At 35.6% G+C, this 21,430-nt stretch overlaps 1 protein-coding gene across 3 annotated transcripts in view; it reads right to left on the bottom strand.

Annotated features, from left to right (window-relative positions):
- Positions 1 to 414: 414 nt before the first annotated feature.
- The window catches only part of KERA (keratocan), a 61,300-nt gene continuing 40,284 nt past the window's right edge, over positions 415 to 21,430 (bottom strand). For 2 of the 3 annotated variants that reach the window (XM_037848317.1, XM_037848318.1), the window contains exons 3-4: positions 5,690 to 6,583; positions 415 to 1,311 (exon numbers count right to left, since the gene is read on the bottom strand). In XM_037848317.1, the coding sequence (XP_037704245.1) occupies positions 1,139 to 1,311; positions 5,690 to 6,583 (1,067 nt within the window). In that variant the 3' untranslated portion in view covers positions 415 to 1,138. Of the gene's footprint in view, positions 1,312 to 5,689; positions 6,584 to 7,971; positions 8,013 to 21,430 lie in introns of all 3 variants that reach the window. The other variant, XM_037848316.1, reaches the window with a different exon arrangement.

The following is a 21,430-nucleotide window of genomic DNA, read 5'->3' as shown; positions in this document are numbered from 1 at the left end:
TTTTAGGGAAATACGTCAACATTTCATAGGATTTTTCAGAATGTTCTTTGGAAAATATATAGAATGGTGGGAATATTGATTGTTGTGGCATGTTTTTGAAAATCAGAATGCTATAATTAAAGTATACTTAGTAACAGTGCAATTCATTTGTTTTTTGTAACTCATGAAAAACTGGTAGTGTTATGTTAAGTGATTAGAGGATAAATTGTGTATTTGTGATTAATGGAAGAAAAGAGAAAACAAGGTAAAGAAGGAAAGCTTATTTACATACATTTATGCCTAGAAAAATGAAATTGTTCTTATAACACTTTTGTATTAAAATATAGTAAAATCTGTGAATAATCCCTTTGAAATAAATATTGTACTTCTGTTGTATTAGAAAGCATTCATTCTTTTTATTTTGAAAATCCACAAAATCATGGCAAATATAACAGCTAAAACAATTTGCAATTCAAGTGGATATCAAGTGTCAAGACCATCAAATTCTGTCAGAAATTCATTATAATAAATGTAAAATTTAGGACTTGGTTAATTGTTAGAGTACACTGTAATACATGTAAGAAGAACAGTTACAAGAAATGGTAGTGAACTAGAGATGACTTTTGTTTGTTATTTGGTATTAAATGACTAGAACTCTCTTATTATGAAGTACATGAATAACTAAACTTGTGCTTACTAAAGTACTTGGCAATATGCAGTTAATTATTTCATAAAATTATGACAAATATCTCTTTTTTCCATTTTGCAGACCTTCCTACCACCTGTTTTATTACTGTATTTATACTGTAAATGTAGTGTCTGCATATTTTTGAACATATACAAACACATGTCCTATTATTGTGTAACAGTGCAATTACATCCCTTAGGGTTAATTAGTAAAATGGGAAAAAGGCAACAAAAACTATCCTTGAGTTGATTATCTTAACTCCGTGTCTTTTTTATTAATAAGGCTATGCTACATATCTATGGTAAAAGCATTTTTGAATTAAAAAAAAAGTTAAAAACTGCACAAATGAAAATGGTGGCAGATAGTGATTGGAAATGTAATGATTTTGTCCTACACCTTAATGAATGGCAACAAATTTCATGCCAGAAAGCATTAACTCATTAAACCAATTCTTGACTGGTGAGAATGTGTTTAAATAATGACAGCTTGAAGAAGTCTAAAGCAGGTCATTAAATCCATTGGGATTGGTGGCTTGATTTCATTTCCATCCAGACGGAGGTAGCTAAGATGAGGTCCGTAAATGAAGGAATCGTGCTCTCCAGGCAGTATTGTAGGGGTAGGGCATATTACAGAGACATTCACATCTATGGAGACAAAGATAGCATGAATGAATGAATCAGAACACAAGAGAGACTAGAGGGGTAAAACCAAAAAAAAAAAAAAAAAAAAATCACTGCAACAGTCCTCCGGATGACCTAGTTACTGTTCTATGATGACAGAGGTACAAACCATTTTTGTGTAGGTTAGAGGTTTTATAAAAGTAACACTGAAAAAATGTGCAACGTGTAATTTCATTGACTGCTCTGCTACACTTAGTACAGAGCACAGAGCACTGGAAATAAAATATTTTTAGGAGCTATGATGGAAACAGAGGTGAATAAGATATATCCCTTGTCCTCTAAATTTTCAGGTGAGATAGGACATGTTTAGATTGCTATAACATGAGACAAGTAGTAATTAGAGAAGTAGAGGAGGAAATGACAGTTCAGAGCTGGTGCTGAAAGAATGGGTAGGCACCTACCTGGCTGGCTGGATGGAAGGGGAAATGAAAAACAAATGGGTGGAAAATCAATCTAATATAAGAGAAAATGCTTAAAATTACTATAAAAGATTCACAATTTCAAATTAACAGAGTATGGATGACAATTAAAAAAAAAGCAACAGTGCAATTAATGTAAGTTTACACATGTAATGCTTACAGAAAGCAACCTGCATCTCCAAACTTAAGTCTATTTAATTGGAAAGGAAACATTTGCTAAGAATTGAATTACAAAGAACTCAGTCAAGAAATATCCCATCAGCCTTTTCAGGTGGTTTGGGCATAAGAAATCATGCACCTTCCTTGGATTAGAGCCCTTGGCATCAGTGACCATACTGAGATTTAAGAGCATTCAGGAGAGAAGAACTATGAAACAGACAAAAATTCAGAGAAGTGTATGTATTCTCTGTCCAAATAAAGTCAAACTGAAATAGCAGACTTCAACCATGCATTCATATACGGCCTTGAAATCCCTTCTAGAAACTCTTTCAAGGAAAAGACCTTCCCAGATTAGGCTCCTACCTTGGACCATGCCTCTCCTCTCTGTCCTATTGGCACATGTAGATTCAGTTTGCATTGAATGATTTTATGCCTGCAGGAGGGTTGATTGCTCTGACCATAAGCTTTTTTGTAACTTCAACCTGATAAAAACCGTGGCTCTTATTTGTATAGCAGTTTTGTGTTTATAAGGTTCTTCTTCACATACATTATTACCTTATAAATCACAGAGGCTTTTTGATGCAATGTTACAGTTCTCCCCACCTCAGCATTGCAGAAACGGTGCTTCAGAAAGGTAAGATAATGTATGCAAGATATTTCAGGAAACAAGTCACTGAGCTGAGTCCCTGGCTAGTCGTCTTTCCTCACTACAAGGAGTTTCTCACCTACTGGAAAGAATGGGTTCTCTTTAATGTGTTGTCTCCTTATCTCTGTATCACCCTCATGCCCCATAATCAATGTACCTCTGAATAAGTGGAATATGAGAAACAAGTGTTTAAAATTTAACTATATGTTCATAAGTTAATTTTGTTTTTTTCCTCAGAGAACACCAAGGGTTATCATATACATATTTGCCAAATTTAAAATGCCAGTTACGCTCAGAAGTGATACATATGTATTTATGTAATTTTACATAAGAAAAGTTTACTATCCTGTAAAATTTTGAGTCTCTTCATATAAAAGACACGTTTCTTGGAAACCACTTTATTAACAACTAAAGTAAATTATGTGGCAAGAATAAGTAAGTACTTAAACAGTTATCATAACCCAGTGTGATACACTTATAAGCCAATAATTCCAGTGGGGGAAATTCTTATTTTACATTTATTTTCTTAGAATACAGAGATGACCATGTTGGATATCTACATTAAGAAGTTAACATATCGATTTTTCTTCATTGACGTTGTTATTGTTAATATTATTCTTACCTCAACTGACAGAAATTTTTCTAAGGTCTTAAATTGGGAGATTGAAGAAAAGTGTGTTGTGACTATACTGTAAGAGTGGAAATTTGACTGGTCTTAAAATGAGAAGCCCGGGCTCAGATCCTGACTATTGTATTTACTCTTGTAATTGAGCAAAGATCTCACCTTGCTGAGCCTCTGCTTCTCCTTTTTCAGAAATGCCTCAGAATTTCACACTAGGTTCTTATGAAAGCAGTAGTTCTCAAAACGTGGTTCTTACCATCTGGGAACTAAATTGTTGGACTAAGCTCCAGACCTTCTGAATCAAAAACCCCATGAGTGGGGCCAGCAAATGTTCTAACAAACTTAACAGGGGATTGTGATGCACACCAAAATATGAGAACCCTTGAAAATTAGTAATATACAACAAAACACTTTGAAAACTCTCTAAAATGTGGGTTAGCCAAGGGCAGAGTCATAGTCTTCTTTGCATAACTACATAAGTTCCTGGCATGTGTGCCCAACTGTATGCTGAAAAAGTCACCCTTAAATACCCTTGTTCTTAAATTCTCAGAGTGGAAATACAAACAAGGCTTGGTGTGTAATCATTTTAAGATAAGTTTCCACATCAAATGTCTGTGGGGCTTTGTTGTCAGGCATATACCTGTAAAAGCTGTAAAAAGTAGAAAACAAAATCAAGCTTCTATGGCTAAGAGATTTGAAATGGAGACAGTCCATTTACTAAATTTGCTAAGCAGTTACTCTTAGCAAATCTCAGCCAGATATCGCAAACTGCCAAACTATGCAAAGCCTCGAGCACCAATGTTCTTCAAAACCCTAAGGACATCTGGATACCAAAAACCACAAAATAAATAACTCAGTAAACTATCAACCTGAAGGACAGAGTACCCCAAATATTCAGGAACAAAAAACAACTCTTTTTCTTAAAATACCCTGGTCTGGAAGTGCCAAGATGGGACACGATTTGGGTTGTTACCTCATGAATCTGTGCTCCGCAAATTGCAATTCTGAGACCCCAAATAAATGCCTTTTTTGCTTTGCAGTTTAGTTTGTTATTTCTTGGTTAATAAAGCACAGAACTTTCACTGAGGAAAAATGCGTGTATTTCGTCAATATTGGCTGTTACTCTTGTTAACATACACAAGATTCATCTATTAACAATATTTTTCTGTTTCATTTTTTGCTTTTTACTCTAGCATTAAATCATTTGTCCACTGCCATGGAAAAATAACTGCTGTGGTGGCAGCCTGTCTTTTAGTTCCTGGGTTTTAATGCTCAAGTGTGCTGTTAGAAAACCATAAATCTTGAAGAACTGAGTAGTACCCAGTGGAAAAATAGGCCATTCTTATAAATGGTAAGCTTATGTGATTATTTGCTTAACAGAAACTTTAGTGTGTAGTAACTAGGCAGCACAACTTTATAAACATTTTCTTTAATTATTTAAAGAAAATTATTTGTAAGAAAAAAATTTTTTACAACTATTCAGAATGAATCTTACCTTATTAATTATATTTTCTAAAGTTATTCAGTGGAAATCTCCCCAAGATCATCTGCCTGAAAGAACTCACGCTGAGGTTGAAGATGCACAGACAGGTTTCAGGCTGGGCATTGTACCTCTGTGGCTGGACCAAGATATTGTCACCTCTACATCAGATCTATCCTGTTCTCAGGTGTAATTGTGATGTTTACCACATTTCACTCAAAAGTTTCCAATCACTTCTTTCTGTAGCCACTTTCTCTCTTGATGGCACCTCTATCTCCAAGTCTCTTGACACTTAAATGTTATCCCCTCTCTCCCTTATCAAATGCTTGACTTTTCCCTTCTCTCAACTGCTACTAAGCTCCTAAGGGGTTGCCAAATTCGGTTTGTTTCTTATTTCAATTGAGCAAAATCTTAAACTGTAATAGTAGTTCTCAAAGCTTGGTCTCCAAAGCAGCAGTAACAGCATCACTTGGGAACTTGATAGAAAATGATAATTCTGGGACCCCTCCCAAGACCCACTGAATCAGAAACTCTGGGGGTGGGGTCATCAATCTGTGCACAGTAAAGTTTGAGAAACCGACTGATCTAAAGCAGTTAGGGAAGTTCAGGCAGTAGCTGTCTGTATCATCTAGGACAGAGGTTCCACCTTGGTGTGTCTGAAATCCTATTAATTCATTACTACTCCTGAGGCTGTTTGTGCCTGGTACTAAGTCAACCTGTGAGAGGGAGAAATACCACAACCTCCTCTGAGTAAAAGAAGATAGACACGAGTAGTTTCTCTAGTAAATAATAGCCCTCTGTAGGTTACTACAGTCCACTTTTCACCTGCAATTAGGAGATTTGGGCTTGTTGGTTCACTAAAATTGGGGATAGACAAAATTTAATACTGAAAATAGGAAATATGTTTAAAAAAACTGGGGGCACAAAAGAACACAATTGATATTCTTAAAGAAGATACAGAATAAGTTTAATGACCTTGAGCATGTTAGTCAGAGACACATCTGATGGTTACTTACCTTTGATTTTGTTGTGGTCAAGATGAAGGTGCTGCAGATGAGCACTAATCCGGGGTACCTTTGTGAGTTGATTGTGTGACAGTTGAAGATCTAGAATTGAAGACACATCAAAACCACTTGAAGGGAGACCTGCATCTGATAATTTATTGTGGTTTAGTCTCAGGAAAGCCACTTTAGGAATCACATTGAAATAATTTTCTGGTATTCCTTCAATGGAGTTGTTGTCCAAAAACAATTGCATTGTATTGGCTGGTAATCTTGGGGGCATGTTCCTCAGGGCATTCTTGGCCATATTTAGCTGCATTAGGTTCTTGAGTCCCTTAAAGGTGTCTCTTTGAAAGGCATTATCTAAGAGTTTATTGTGCTGCAGATCAAGAAGGGTCAGGTTCTCCAGATTGCTGAAGGTCCCTTGAGGAATTCTGGACACCTTGTTTCTGGCTAATTGTAATTGTTCTAAACTTCTTGGCAATGGGGAAGGAACCTCTTCTAGCTCATTATCTTCCAGAAATAAGAAAAGCAACTTCTTTAGCTGGCTCAAGGCTCCTTTTTCAATCCCATAGTTGGTAATTTTGTTCTTGTTTAGATTTATCCATCTCAGCTGAGTGGCATTCTCGAATGGCTTCTCAGGTATGGTTTCTATCAGGTTGTTTTCAAGATAAAGATACCAGATCCTTGAAGGGATGGCAGGAATTTCTTTGAGACCTCGATTTTCACAGTATAAAGCAGTAGGAAAACTGGGGGGACAGAAACATTCCCTGGGACAATCGAAGTCATTCTCAGTCAGATAATCTGGCTCATTCACATCATAGACCTGCCTCACACTTCGAGTCCATACAGTACCGGTTATGAATAGTATCCAGATGATGAAACAGATTGTGGTTGCCATTATAACACCTAGAAAAAGGGGACAGAGCAGTTAGATGTTAGATGATCTTGATTTTTAGAAAATTTCATTCATCAAAATGATCAATAAACATTGCTTCTTTTGGGGAGAGGTAAAAAATGTCTTATTTACTGAACATTTTATACATAGATACCAATCAACACACATTTATTTTGTAGACCTGATATGTAAAACGTTTTGCAAACACTGAAACTGATTCACCATTTTTGAGTTAATGAAGATGAGTGGTAACTTGTAATTTTCTGGTTTTAACCCAATCAAAATGAAAGCTGAGAAATGGAAAGCAAATTATTACAGTTCTGAGTGTTTTCTCCATTTCAAGCTATTTAATGGAAGGGTGTTAACATAAACCAGAAGTTGAATTCAATAGGACAATAAAGTGACCTTTTAGTAATTCAAACTGAGAATCTGTATTGTTCCTAAAAGGTAGGCATATGCTTTTACTTCTACACATAAATGAGGAGAACATCTGGATGAAATTTCCCAGACTCTTTGGCCCTTGAACCAAAAAACTGGAGAGATCAAAGAAAGTTTTAAAAGTTCGATTTGGAGAAACATTCTAAGATCTGAAGAAAAATGTGTGATTAATCCCTTGCTAATTTGTTACTCTACTTCTCAGGTAAGTTTTATTTTGTCTCAGGTAAGTTTTATTTTGGATGAGGGGTAGGTGGAAGACTTCTAATATTATAAATGCAGAAACAAGTTTTTCAGCCATAACTTTTGATTACCTATGTATATATCTCACAATTATGTAAGTATTGTGTTCAACAAAGGCATTATTAGGACTGATAAAAATTAAGCAATTAAACAAAAACACACTTAAGATACATGTAGCACTCCTTCAATTTCATATTTTGAGTATAGTGAATTGCAAAGAATAGATTGGTACTAACTGATATTTAACATTAACTAATATTTAACACACTTAAAGGACATAGATCCTCTCCACAGAATAACCTGAAAAGTTATGAACACAAAGATGTACTCTAACAGGGAAAAAAGACAACAGTAACATTCTGACTAACATACATTTAGTTCAACAACTTGATAAGGACAGAATAAATCTTACTGATTGCTTAGAAATGATAAAATAAAAGTAAAAAAAAAGAGATAAAATCAGTGTTATTTATCAAATGCCGATCTTCCAGTTTTGCCACTTGATTTCTGAAAATGACAAGTGCAGCATTTCTGTGAGCTGTCAAATTTCCTACGAATGCAGAATGCCACTGTGGCCAGCTTCCAGCAGAGGCATAATGCTTTTTTTTTCCTTTCAGAATAGGAATTTGCTTTAGTTATTGAAGTTGTAACCCTGCCTCTGATGAATCAGAACTTTGAATTCTTAATTTTAAGAGTTTTTAAAAAGTGCAAAATAGTTTACCTTGCTCTCCAGGAATGTTGCGTTGAGTCCTGTGTCTGGGTCTGAAGTTTGCAAAAAATCAGTTTAAAGATAAAATATTTGACTGAAAGCAATTTTTATTTTATGCTCTCAAGCCTCATAATAGAAAAGTAAAGCCTACCCTAAGCTGTCACCATGAACACCTTTTGATGTTTTGTTTCCACTTTGACTGGGCTTCAGAAGACAGCTTACCTCAGCTTTCTTGGCTCTTCTTCTTCCCTTTCTATTGGTCACTGCTGGTTCACCGAAATCGTTTGACCTAGGCTGTAGTGTTCCTATGATTCTTCCCCAGTACATATCCAGCAGTGACTCCAGCTTTAACCCCTCCAACAACCACACACCTCGGTACCTAGGCAGCCCAGCACAAGAAATTTTGACTTTAATCTCAAGAACCTCTAATAATTCAGGGCAATTTTTACTCCATATTCACAGCTTCAAGGATGCTGCAATGTTGTAAACCTGATAAACCAGTAGTTTTGATCTCAAGTTTAACAAAAAGAGATTTTAAGGCATTTTTCTCTAAATGGTCTTTTTTTAAAAATTGAATACAAAGAAACAAAACCAATGTCCTTTGTTTATAAGGAAATATTTTATTTTCATTTCTGATGTAAAACAGATGCTGGAATTTTACTTAAATATATTATGTTTGATTAAGGGCAAAGATAGAAAATACATTTAAAAATTAAAAAAATGAAGTCTAGGAAGCAATACTTGATGTTGGCATTAAATAAAGATAGTACTTTACTTTTTTTTTCTTTTTTTTAGAAATAATTATTATACCTCTATCTGCTACTGGAAACTCTCTTTCATAATAATTAAAATTGGATGACTTTTTCTCATCATAACACATGGTTTGCATTTAGTCCATTACAAGACCTTCTTTGCCCTGCAGTTTTTTCTTTTGCACAGAAGTCCAAGAGAATGTGTCTTCCAGGTTTTATATTTGAGAGAAAAATTATTATGCCTCTTGAGAAAAGACGAATAACCAAAAAATTCTCATTTTCAGACATTAGCATGAAGAATTCTTAAAGAATTCTTAAAGAATAACAGTTGATTCATTATAGTCATTTTCTTTTTCGAACTGTGTCATATTCTGGGGGTCAGAAATTTAATTTATATGATCCATTCAACTCTGGTCACATAAATATTATCACAGATCACAGAGTAAGAGGAGATAGCACTGTAGTCTAAAAGACCTTTACTGCCCTCCTAACCATAGGCAAGTCAATTAGAGTTCATTTTAACCGTCTATAAAAAAGTAATGGTCTACCTCACAGGGTTGGTCTCAGGTTGTTGTAAATGATTTTGGAAATGCCAGCCTTTCTTTGGTATTAGCCCTGCACTCTCAAATGGAAAATGCATTAAGCTTAGGCATTTTTATAGACTAAGGTCTGATGCAGAAATAATTTCTTAGTAGCCTTGTAAGTACAATCACATTCTATTTTCAGAAAATAGCCAAGTGTTAGTTGCTTTCTCAGAACAATTATCTCCTCTCTCTACACCATTTCCCCTTCTCTCTCTCTTCTTTTTCTAAATCCTCAGGATATAAACAACAGATGATACTCAAATCTCCACAATTCCTTCTAGTTAGTCCCTTATATTTTAATTTTCTTTCTGAGCCAAACTGATTTTAGTCAGTTTTTAGCTCCATTGCACAAATGTTGTATGTTTATTGGAGGAAAATTAGATGGCAGAATAAAGAGAGAATTTAAATTAATAAAAAACAAACCTCATTGGAAGAGTGGTGTGCCGGCTGTCTCTAATCTTCCCATTATTCACCATCCCACCCACCAAAATATGGTTTCCAATTCGACCACTTCCCCAAAACTGCTCTGACGAAAATCAGCAATGATCTTTGTATTTACTAATCTATTGAAATCTTTAGCTTGCTTGACCTGTGAACCTGACAATATTTCTCTTAGTTTCTCTGAATCATTCTCCGTTTTTCTTCCCATTTTTTGGCAACTTCTAGAGAGAAGTCTAAATCCTAAAGCTCTCTGTTTCCTCTTTCTACAAGTTTTTCAAAATGTGTGAAGCAATTACAGCTCTTAAAGGTTCTGTTCTCCATTCTTAGCTCTTTTTACTCTGAATACGTCCTCTGCATGATTCCATGGCTTTAACCTTCTCCTCAGTTATAATGACTCCTGAGTCTATGTTTTCAACCCAACTTCGGGAACAAGACCTGTACTCCCATGTGTATATATATCTCCTTTCTGTGCAACTCCTATTCCATGTGCCAAGAGAATATGTCTAAAATGAAATACACTGTCTTCCTTTCCTTCTAACTTCTCCTGTAATTTTATGCCTTTGAATAACACTATTGACTTTTCAAGTCTCCCAAATCAGTAATCTGGGAGTCATTCTTCAGTCTTCCCTCTCACTTTATGAGGATGTGATAACAGTCATGTTTGAAAGACCCTGGAGGACCCTGGGAGAGAGAGTGTGAATAAAATAACCATCTACAAAGTTTGATGGGTTTAGATGTCATGGTTTCCAGAATGAAAGCATACACTTGGTTTCTCCTATAATGATCCAGTCTATCCTCCTTTGATTATGACTTCCTTGAGGACTGAGACCTATGCTCTTCACTGGAACTGCTCAAGTTCAGTAGATTTAATTAAGAAGTTGATGGGAATGTCTGGGTCATGAGAGCTGTTACAAGAATTAATGCCCAGTTCTTTCCAACTCTACTAAGAGAAACAAAGGAAACTTATGGCTTAATGATGTGGCTTTAGCACTTTCTCTAATGACAGATTAATATTTTAGAAGTCCATTGGCCTTTGCACATAGTAGGTTTTCAATAAATATTTATTGACTCAATAAATAAACGAATAAACACATAAGGTACATGTATCAATTTGAAAGAATAACCATGTAAGTAGAAGCATTGCAGATATCCCTGGATATATTGTAAAAAATAATGTGAGTTTGAATTTTCTTTCATGACTTACACAGGTCATTTAACTATCATAATCCAAAATCTACCCCTACACACCTACCCTGACTGCTAGACAGGGTAATTTAAAGATGAAATGAAATAATGAAGGTAAATATGTTGGATGAGAATAGAAAGATTTTATAGCGAATAAAAGTTAAAGCTCAAGGAGAACTTACAGATCATCTTTTCAAAATTCTCCTCTTTTCATTTTGGGAAAAATGAGGCCCAGAAATTTATTCCAGCACAGCATCTAAATAGTCAGCATTTCTGTCTAACTGAGAGTATTTCTTCTGCAAAGTCAGAGGAAGTAAAGTTGTTGTTTTAACCTCGTTCCTTCCTTTTAGCACATTTTAGTGATTCCTATTTGCTTATGAGCTTATGTTCAATTTCTTCCTATTAAAGGGGAGGACATTTTGCTAAACTGTCCCATGCTGAGGAATTGAGCTTGTTACATTCCTAAAGATCATTAAGATTTTATTTAAATCATATTTTTTGTTGTAGAATATAACATATGCATAGAAGTGATAACTTTCCAAGTGCAATGTAACAAGTAGTTAGAGACCAAATTTCAAAGAATGTTATGGGTTACAGTTCCACAGTTTCACTTATTTCCTTATTGTGAACTATAAAAGAGGAGGCAACACATGAGAGCATGAAAGACATGTAATTCTAGCAGAATTTCAGATTTGTTGGCTTATGTGTCTGATAGGTGTATTTTAGCTGTGATTGTGGGAGTGCTCCCAGGAGCTTAGCTTATTTACAATTGACTAGGCTTTTGCTGAAAGAAATATTTTTTTCTTAATAGATCAATTTTAAGCTTATTTGACTAACCTGTGCCAAATAATTAAAAAATTTAAAAGGAACCACCATAATAGTGATATATATGGCTGTTTATATATAAACACTTAATTTTGTCAAAATAATATACTTAATGTAATAATGCATTTAAAAGATCAAAACTACTATAAAACTGATATTGAAAACAAGTCACCCACACACCCCATTCAGTATAAATTGCACTTCCAAGTGGCCAGTATTTTCAACACTGTTAAGGATGTCTTTTAGTATGCTCTCTAATATTCCTCCTTGTATTCTTTTTGTTTGTTTTATTAGTTTTAAGCATCTGCCGTTTTTTTATTATGTGAGATCAGGATTTAGCAGGCTTGCTGCATCCTACTACTTTTGCCTGTCCACAACCATGCTTCCCTTAAATTATTCCTAATGTAGTCATGGCACCACTGTAATTAAGTAAATATTAAGTATGTGCTTTATCAGGCAATATAAATATTGTTTACTGTTAAAACAAATAGTGCAAAATTATTATATTTCCTTTCTTATACCACATGTATGTATATGTGTGTATATACCTATACATATATGTAATATATATTTCACTAATATTTCCTCACATCTTCAAAACAATTGTAAAATCCTTTTGAGAATTTTTCCTGCTTCATCATTGTGTGTGGTTAAAAGCCTGACTTGCTTAGGTTTGAATCAAACTCTGCCATTTGTTAGGTATGTGACCTTGGGTAATTTATTATTTCTCTCAGTCTCCTCATCTGTAAATTAAGGTTAATAATAATAATTGTACCTATCTCTTAGCGGTGTTGTGAGGATTAAATGTTTTAATATTTCAAAGTGCTTATAACAGTGGTAAGCATTATAAAAATGCTTGATAAATAAAATCAGACATATTAGGACTAATTTTCTCTCCCGGGGGATCTTCTCCTCTGGAATTCCACATCCTCCTGCTTCAATCTAGTTTGAATACTGTTGCAAACCAACCTGAGCTAATTTGGCACATAATAATTATTAGTTTGTATGGTAAATTTTAGTGGCCTCATGGTTATGAGGGCCATGGGCATCCTCCATTACAACTTACAAGGAGATGTTATGTTTTTATGAATGTAAGTATAGCTCAATTGTGTCTCACATAACAAATATTTATTTGCAATAGGCATTGAAAAAATTCATGCCGTGGATCTTCATTATGAGTGTTCTTCAAAGGTACTAAGGATCCCTAAATTGTAGATTAAAACTAACACAAAAAATATCACACCCTCTCTGCAGATGTACTCTACTTTTAAGAAACTTTGTGGATGATACAACCCTGTGTTCTGGGTCTGTGCAATTGTTGTCTTCCTGGGGTCACTTCATTCATCTCCTATGATAGATCCCTTGTTACATCCTGGATCTTGTGTTCTCCTCCTTTTTGTGTCACTCAGCAGCAGTGTTGGGACATATATTCTGTTTCCTGTTCATATGAGGTACATTCTTTTTAGATAACTCATATGTTTAAAAAAGCATTTACTCAGCCTATCCACTTAACTGATACTTTGACTGTATACAGTTCTAATTTGAAATAACTTTCCTTCAAAATTTTGAGGACATTTAAAGAAACCATTGTGTTGTAGCTTCAAGATTTGTGGTTGAAAATGTTGCCCTCAAAATGTGACCTCTCTTTCCCCTCTGAAAACTCTTAAGATTTTCTTTTTATCTTCAGTTTCTGAATATTTTAATAACTTTTTATTGTGGTAACACACACATTTTAAGCACTTTCAAGTGTACAATTCAAATGTACAGTAATTAGTACATTACTAATGTAATGTAGTACAATTACATTCATAGCATTGTACTATCATCACCACCTTCCAATACTGAAATTTCTTCACAACCTCAAACAAAAATTTTATACCCATTAAGCGGTGAGCCCCCATTCTCCCCACCCCAGCCCCTGGTAACTTGTAATCTACTTTCTGTCTCTGTGACTTTGCATTTTTTAGGTATTTTTTATTAGTGGAATCATGAATCAAACAATATCTGTCCTTTTGTGTCTGGCTTATTCATTCAACATGATGTCTTCAAGGTTCAACCATGTAGTAGCATGTATCAGAAATTTTACAACAATTGCCTTGAGAGGGCATATTTCACTCATCTACCTGGCATTCAAGGAGTCCTTTCAACTTGGAAGTTCATGTCGTTATAGTCCAGCCAATGGTTTTCTCCTTCTAGATTTTTTCTGTTCTTTTATAAGTCTTAGATAATGACCCTCTGCTTAGAGTATCTAATTCTCTGATCTCAGCTACTTCCCATCTCAAAATTTTGTTATGCTTTGAGATTTCCTTAATTTTATCTTCTGAACTTTAAATTTCACTATACCACATATCATATACAATACAACATATATATGGTAGCTTGTTCTCTTCTTGTTCCTTTTTGAAAGCATTATCCATTTTTGTTTTCATGTATTTACTATGTTCTCTTATCTCACTTAGGTTATTAACTATAGGGTTTTGGTGCTGGTGTGAGGTTTGTTTGGCTTCCTGCAATAATTTTGTTTCCTCTGATTTGTTTTTATCTCTTGGCTTTATTTTACCTCTAGAGTCTTTCATTTTGGAGGCTTTTCTCATAGTTTTGTGGTGCTTTATTGAACTTTCATATTTAAAAGAGAAGCATTAATAAGCTTACTGGAAGGCCTATAAGAATCAATGTCACTTCTCGGCTTTTCTCTAGAATGACAGATATTAACTTAGCTATTTAATTGCAGAGAACCCCACCAAAATCAGCATCCACAGGACTTTCTCTCTGTGGCTGTTCAATTGCTCCAGAAAAGAGTTTTCTTCTTTCTCTCATCTCCTTTCTGTGGCCCTTTCCCTTCCCCTTCTGTGTACAGATCCTGTACATCCTTGGTTAAATTTATTCCCAGATCTTTGATTCTTTTAGTTGCTATTATAAATAGAATTTTTTTCTTGATTTCCTCCTCAGATTGCTCATTCTTACTGTCTTTTGCATGTTGATCTTGTACCCGGCCACTTTGCTGAACTCGTTTATCAGCACTAGTAGCCTTGTTGTAGATTTTTTGATCCTTTCTATACATAGGACCATGTCATCTGCAATAGTGAAAGTTTTACTCCTTCCTTTCTAACAGCTTCAAACCAACACACTAATTCAATCTGTTGTTATTGATCTGTTTAGATCTTCTATTTCTTCTAGAGTTAGTTTAGGTTGTCCACGTATTTCTAAGAATCTGACCTTTTCATGTTGGTTGTCTATTTGTTGGAATATAGTTGAATTTTAGCACCTGTAGGGAGTAAGAAGAGGTTCCCTTTACTCCGTGTATTTATTTCTTTATGCTGCTTTGAACCACTGTCTATTGTCTGTTCATTTCAGCCTGAAGAACTTCCCTGATTGTTTTCTGTGAATGTCTTAATATCTTCCTCACTTTTGAAAGAGAGTCTCGCTGGATGTAAAGTTTTTGGCTGGCAGTTGTTTTCCTTCAGCACTTAAAGTACTTCAACCCACTGCCTTCTTGCCTCCATGGTTTCTGATGAGAAATAAGCACTCAGTCTAATTGGGATTCCTTTATATGTAACAAATTGCTTTTCTCTTGCAGCTTTCAGAACTCTCTCTTTGTCCTTTACATTTGATAGTGTAATCAGTATATGATGGTGTATTTTTTTCTTCATGTTTATCCTGCTTGGTGTTCTTTGAGATTTTTAGATGTGCATATTCACATCTTTTTCTAAGTTTGGGGAATTCTTTGACATTATTTCTTTAGCTATTGCTTCTTCCCCTTTCTCTCTTCTCCTTCTGAGACACTCATGATGCATACGTTGGTGCACTTGATGGTGCCTCATAGCTTTCTTAGCTATTTTTGCTTTTAATATTTCCTTTTCCTTTCTGCTCCTCAGCCTGACTCATTTCAGGTGTTTCATCTTAAATTTCACTGATTCTTACTCCTGTCAACTCCAATCTGCTCTTGAAATCCTCCATGTTTCATTTCAGTTATTGTGGTCTTCAATTCCAGTAGTTCTGGCTGATTCCTTTTTAAAATTTCTGTCTCTGCTTAGATTCTCATATTGTTCATTCATTGTTTTCCTGATATCCTGTAGTTCTTTCTCTGTAATTTCCTTCATATCCTTGAGCATTAAAAAAAAATTTTTTAAGGCTTTGTTCAGCATGTCCACATTCTCTTCTTCCTCATTGGTGTTTTTGTATTTTTATCCTCTTCCTTCTGATGGGCCCTCATTTCCTGTTTCTTTGTTTGTCTTGTCCTCTTTTATTGCACACTGTACATTTTAATATTTTAAAATTTTAAAGCTGGGATTTACTCCCTTGAACATCTGTTTCTTGCTTTTGTAATCAGCTGCTGATAAAACAGATTTTCTTGATCTTCAGCCCTCCTATCGGGCAGGTCTGCCTAAGGCAAATGCAGTGTGCAGGGTTTTCCCTGTCTTACTGGGCCTCAGTTGTGAACTGAGATTTTGTTTGTTAGTTGTTTTGGAGTTCCCCTGTTTATAGGAGCTTGGTTGTATCCTTTGCTTCCCAGGAGACAGATCTCTGTGTCCCAAGTGTCTGAAATCTTTGTCCCAGACTGTCTGCCTCCATAGCTTTTTATACTCCTTTTGTTGTCTCATGTTGCTTTTACCAGAAGGACACATTCTGGGAGGAGGATTGTGCAAGGAAAGACTTTACCAAGTCTGTCTTTTCTAGCCAAAACAGGGCCAAGGATCCATGAAGTGGTACAGACTGGCTTTAAATACAACCCTTCTGCCAACAACCCTTGAAGCCCTGAAGGAGTGCTGCATCTTTAAATCTCCCCTGCTTTAGCCCCTGCTTAGGATGGGGTGAAACAGAGGCTGCCCTCAGAACTGAAACCCAGCAATCCAAATTTGTTAATCAAAAGCCATGATCAGTGATTAGCCATGCCCACCCCTGTTTTGGGGGAAGAGGATTTTTATGTCCCTTTCTGCCACTAGCATCTAGCCTGGGGCTGGACCCCTTGGGTCCTGTTGTGAGGATGGATGATAAGTGACAGCAGCAATCACACAGAGTGTTCCGGTTTACTAATGCTGCTGTTATGCTAAATGCCAGAAATGGATTGGCTTTTATAAAGGGGGTTTTCTTTGGTTACAAAGTTGCAGTCCTAAGGCCGTAAAAGTGTACAAACTAAGGCATCAACGATAGGGTACCTTCACCGTAGAACAGCTGATAGTGTCTGGAACACCTCTTCGGCTCAGAAGGCACATGGCTGCCATCTTCCTCCTTTGCTCCCAAGTTGTGTTTTAAAGTGGCATTCTCCAAAATGTTCCTCTTGGGGCATTTTGTCCTCTCTTAGCTCCTCCAGAGCAAACTCTGGGCTAGCATCTCCAAAGCATCAGCAAAAGTCTTCTTTCAACAGCCATCTCCAAAATGTCTCTCTCAGCTGCAGCACCAAGCTCCTTCTGTCTGTGAGCTTTCGTAGGACTCCAGTGATTTAATTAAAACCCACACTGAATGGGTGGAGTAACACCTCCATGGAAATAATCTAATCAAATGTATTGCCTACAGTTGGGTGAGTCACATCTCCATGAAAACACTCAATCAAAAATTTCCACCCAAGAAAATTGGGTTAAAAGATCATGACTCTTTTTGGGGGAACATAATATATCTAAACCAGCACACAGAGTAATTTACAGTCCTTTTCCCTAATTTATCAGACTCTTCCTCCCACTCTCCACTAGATGCTGTAAAGTTTTCTTCTGGGCTCCAGAGTTTCAAAATAGTTGTTTCAGATAGTTCCTCTCTGTTTAACAGTTGTTTTGGTAGAAGGATTGAGTCCTGGAGCTCTGTACTAATAATTTAAGATATATTAGCACAGAATTGCTTTAAATAAAAATAGTCATGTAGTAGTATCCTCACTGGAGGGGAAGATTAAACAATTTTTAAAAAACAACCAATGATGGTATATAATTTAGGCTTAACACTAACTTTAACTATACACGGTATTTCAGTGGCAGCTGGAGTGTACAGAGTAAGCAGGAATCCAGAACAGGGGCCTAACTAGCTTGTGAACTTAGGTGTTTGTAACAGGGACAATGATGATACTTACCTCACTAGGTTGTTTTGAAGATCAGGTGCAATGCAATTTAGAGCATAAGCAATTATCAAAGCTTATATTATCACTACTATCAGAAAGAATAAGAGGGCAACATGCTAGGAGAAGAAGGTGGTCTTACTGGAGTTGGAATGAAAAGCTGGTTCATGAAAAGTCCCCCAAAAACACAGCTTAAAGACATCAGTAATCTGACTGTTTATTTAGCTGGATCTCAGGTGTTTGTGGATGATTGTGTTATCCATGCAAGGACCTTTGTGTGTGTGTGTATATATATATATATGCCATTCTGCTTTTTCATGCCCCTCCCCATAGACATTGCTTTTAATGTAGTCAATGTATATCTTTTTGTTTGAATGTGTTCTTGTAAAATGTGTATGTTGAGTATGAATTCAGTTTTAATTTATGTAAATGCTATTGGTTATATCTCATTGTTTCTTAAGTTTTTTCAACCAGCTATTTATTTTTATTTCTCAACCTTGCAACCTGACTTTTTCTTGGGGGATCTGCTTTGAGAAACAGCTAGGGTGTGATATAACAATGTTTTTTTCCCTCTTTTCTTGTTGGAAGTGCCATTCATGTTCCTGGCTAGAGATCACATCCATATTTTCCATAGTCATAATTTTGGATGATGCTATTTCTTTTTCTATTAAAAAAGAATAACATTCCTAACTGAGGTCTTAAGAAATAAATTATTTAAGGAAATTTAAAGAATGCTTGGTACTATTTTATGACCACAATAGCCAGAGATTCTGAAGAAGTGTAACAGAAACCTACTTTTCTTTTGTGTAAGTTTTAAATAAAACCAAACAAAATACATATTTCTGTATAGTAATGGAGATTCTAGAAACCACTGAATTTCATTTATTGATTCTGCAGAAATAAACTGTACTGTTTGTAAGACAGTCCATCTTTCCATATCTCTATCTGCTAAATTAGGGAAGCAGAAACAATGTGATTGAAATTTTATTGTGAAAGGCTCTATTATTGACACCTTTTGTTTTTATCTACTTTTTAAAAAAAGGAGACTTGCTAGCAGTAAGAAGTAAATATCAAATATTTTTTTCCATTAAAAAATCTCTCATCACTAATTTTCACCTCTCTTAGGATGAAATTGGCTTCTACAGTTTGGTATGTGTGCTAATTTAGTTTTTCTTCCAGGTGAAAATATAAATAAATAATATATAAATGTACAAATGAACAAAAGAAGAAACAAACAAGGAAAAAAGAACCTGTGTAATGCAAGGCTCCGGGAGTGTTGGGGGTGGGGGTGGATTTCAATGCCAAGTAGCTGTCAGTGTTCAATATTTCAGCAAATTTGAGGGGAATAAAGATTTTCAAATAATCATTGTCTTTGGCTACTTACTTTGCTTGTAAGTGATTTAGAATCGCATGTTAATAAAGCTGATGACTTAAATGTAAGCTGTCATTTGTGGAGAAAAATAACAGGAAAGGTTAAGATAATCTGAATGGAAATTAATATTGGAGGAAGTTTTTTTTGGGGGGAGGGTGCATGTGTTTGTGTGTGTCTTAATAGTATGGCCATTGAAGCACCTTTTTAAGCAGAGAATTTCACAATACCTCTGTTCTAGATCAATACCAATTCAAATAAGCAAACATTTACAAATAACTATGATGTTTCATGCAAGGTGCTATGAGGGATACAGTAGTCATAGAAGAGGTTGTGTACTCCAGAGTTCATAAGAACCCAATTAGGTGCCTATTTTCCCATCTATTCTTCAGCGAATTCTGTCTGTCAAAGAACAATTTGTTGTAATAAACCCACTCATTGTCTATGTGTCATAATTTGTGTTTAATGTACTACTAATGAATGAAGTGAAATAAACAGTGATTGGGTTTTAGGATGCCAGGGAAACATTTAAAGAGGAAAAGACATTTTCACCCTTAATTTTCTTTTTAGAAAATAGAGCTTCTAAATCAGGATCTTTTACTTTGTTGTTTGGGGTTAGTTCCAGATGACTTGCTAAATGATAGGCATCTTTCCAGCCATGATTTCTGAAGAAAATAGACTTAATGGACACTGAAGAGGAATTTTCTACATGAAATAGTCATTTGCCTAAGCAAAAAAAGGTGTTTTAGGATATTGGATTAAATCATCTCTCAGAACAGCCCTATATTTGGAACTTAGAAATGTCATACACTCGAACCTTCTTCACAAGTCCAAATGGAACAGTTTGTTTTCTCATTCTTGACTTTTATACCATGAGGATCCTATGAAGTGATATCTACCACATCATTTTAACCGTGTGTACTGATCCTGAAGTTCTTATTTTTAGAATCCTTTACATTTCAGTCTTCCGTGCATGTGTGTGTATTTGTGTCCATGTGTACACACGTGTGTGATTGTTGTTACTGAAGATGGGTTACTAGTCAGAAGAGAAAGACCAATACCAAAGTAAAATTTTATACAAGTTTACACTCTTCAGTTCTGCCTGGGAAACATGATTGGCGGGGCCATATGAGATAACAGTATCAAATCACTGTCTAAAGCCCTTTGAAATAGTCTTTGCACACTGAAATCAAAATGAACAGTTTAATAAAAGGTCTGATAGCATGTAAAAGATATTTTTCCTTGCTTCCCCAAACTACAAAATATTTTTTTTCAAATGTAGATGAAATTTTGCAATGAACTTGGGCATTTTGTTTATACAAAATGCCTGTATCCAAATCAGATCAAAGGGTAAAGGATCATATTGACTGTGTCTTAAAATTTCAACTTCTGTGTGAGACTGAGAGAAGAAGATATGTTTATTTGGTGCAGAATCTGTATTTTCTGTAGCACACTAAATAATTTAACTTGTATGATCAGTTTATTAAAACACCATAATTACATGGAACTTTAAATAGGAAGTGAGATATGATGTGTTTGTACAGGTTAGTGTGAAATTCTGATACATCCCAAAGTAACTTGGGTAGAGAATGAGGATATATTTGCAGGGACCCTTGGAGAACTGGGGAAAAATGCAGAAATGCTGGACTTCCTCGCCTGGGTAGTTACTGGTGCTCTCGCAAACACTGAGGACTGAGAGTTTGGTAGGATGAGCCCTTCATCTTAGGGCATGTCCTTGTGAAACTTGTTGCTACAAAGGAGAGGCTGAGCCTACTTAATATTGTGCTTAAGCGTCTCCACCAGAGAATCTCTTTGTTGTTCTCATGTGGCCCTCTCTCTCGGCCCACAAGGTAGGTGAACTCACTGCCCTCCCCACTACATGGGTCTTGACTCTTAGGGGTATAAATCTCCCTGGCAACATGGGAGATGACTCCTGGGGATGAGGCTAGACATGGCATCATGGGATTGAGAAAATTTTCTTGACTGAAAGGGGGAAGTGAAATGAAACAAAGTTTCAGTGGCTGAGAGATTTCAAATGGAGCTGAGCGGTCACTCTGGAGGGCATTCTTATGTACTGTATAGATATCCCTTTAAAGTTTTTTAGTGTATTGGAATAGCTGGAAGGAAGTACCTGAAACTGTTGAACTGCAACCCAGCGCCTTGATTCTTAAAGACAATTGCATAACTATGTAGCTTACATGGCATGACTGTGTAATTGTGAAAACCTCGTGGTTCACACTCCCTTTGTCCAGTGTATAGATGGATGAGTGGAAAA

This window comes from Choloepus didactylus, chromosome 8, assembly GCF_015220235.1.
Source record: "Choloepus didactylus isolate mChoDid1 chromosome 8, mChoDid1.pri, whole genome shotgun sequence".
Taxonomy (NCBI): domain Eukaryota; kingdom Metazoa; phylum Chordata; class Mammalia; order Pilosa; family Megalonychidae; genus Choloepus; species Choloepus didactylus.
The sequence above is the reverse complement of the archived record's forward strand: the minus strand, read 5'-3'. Positions and strand labels throughout refer to the sequence as shown.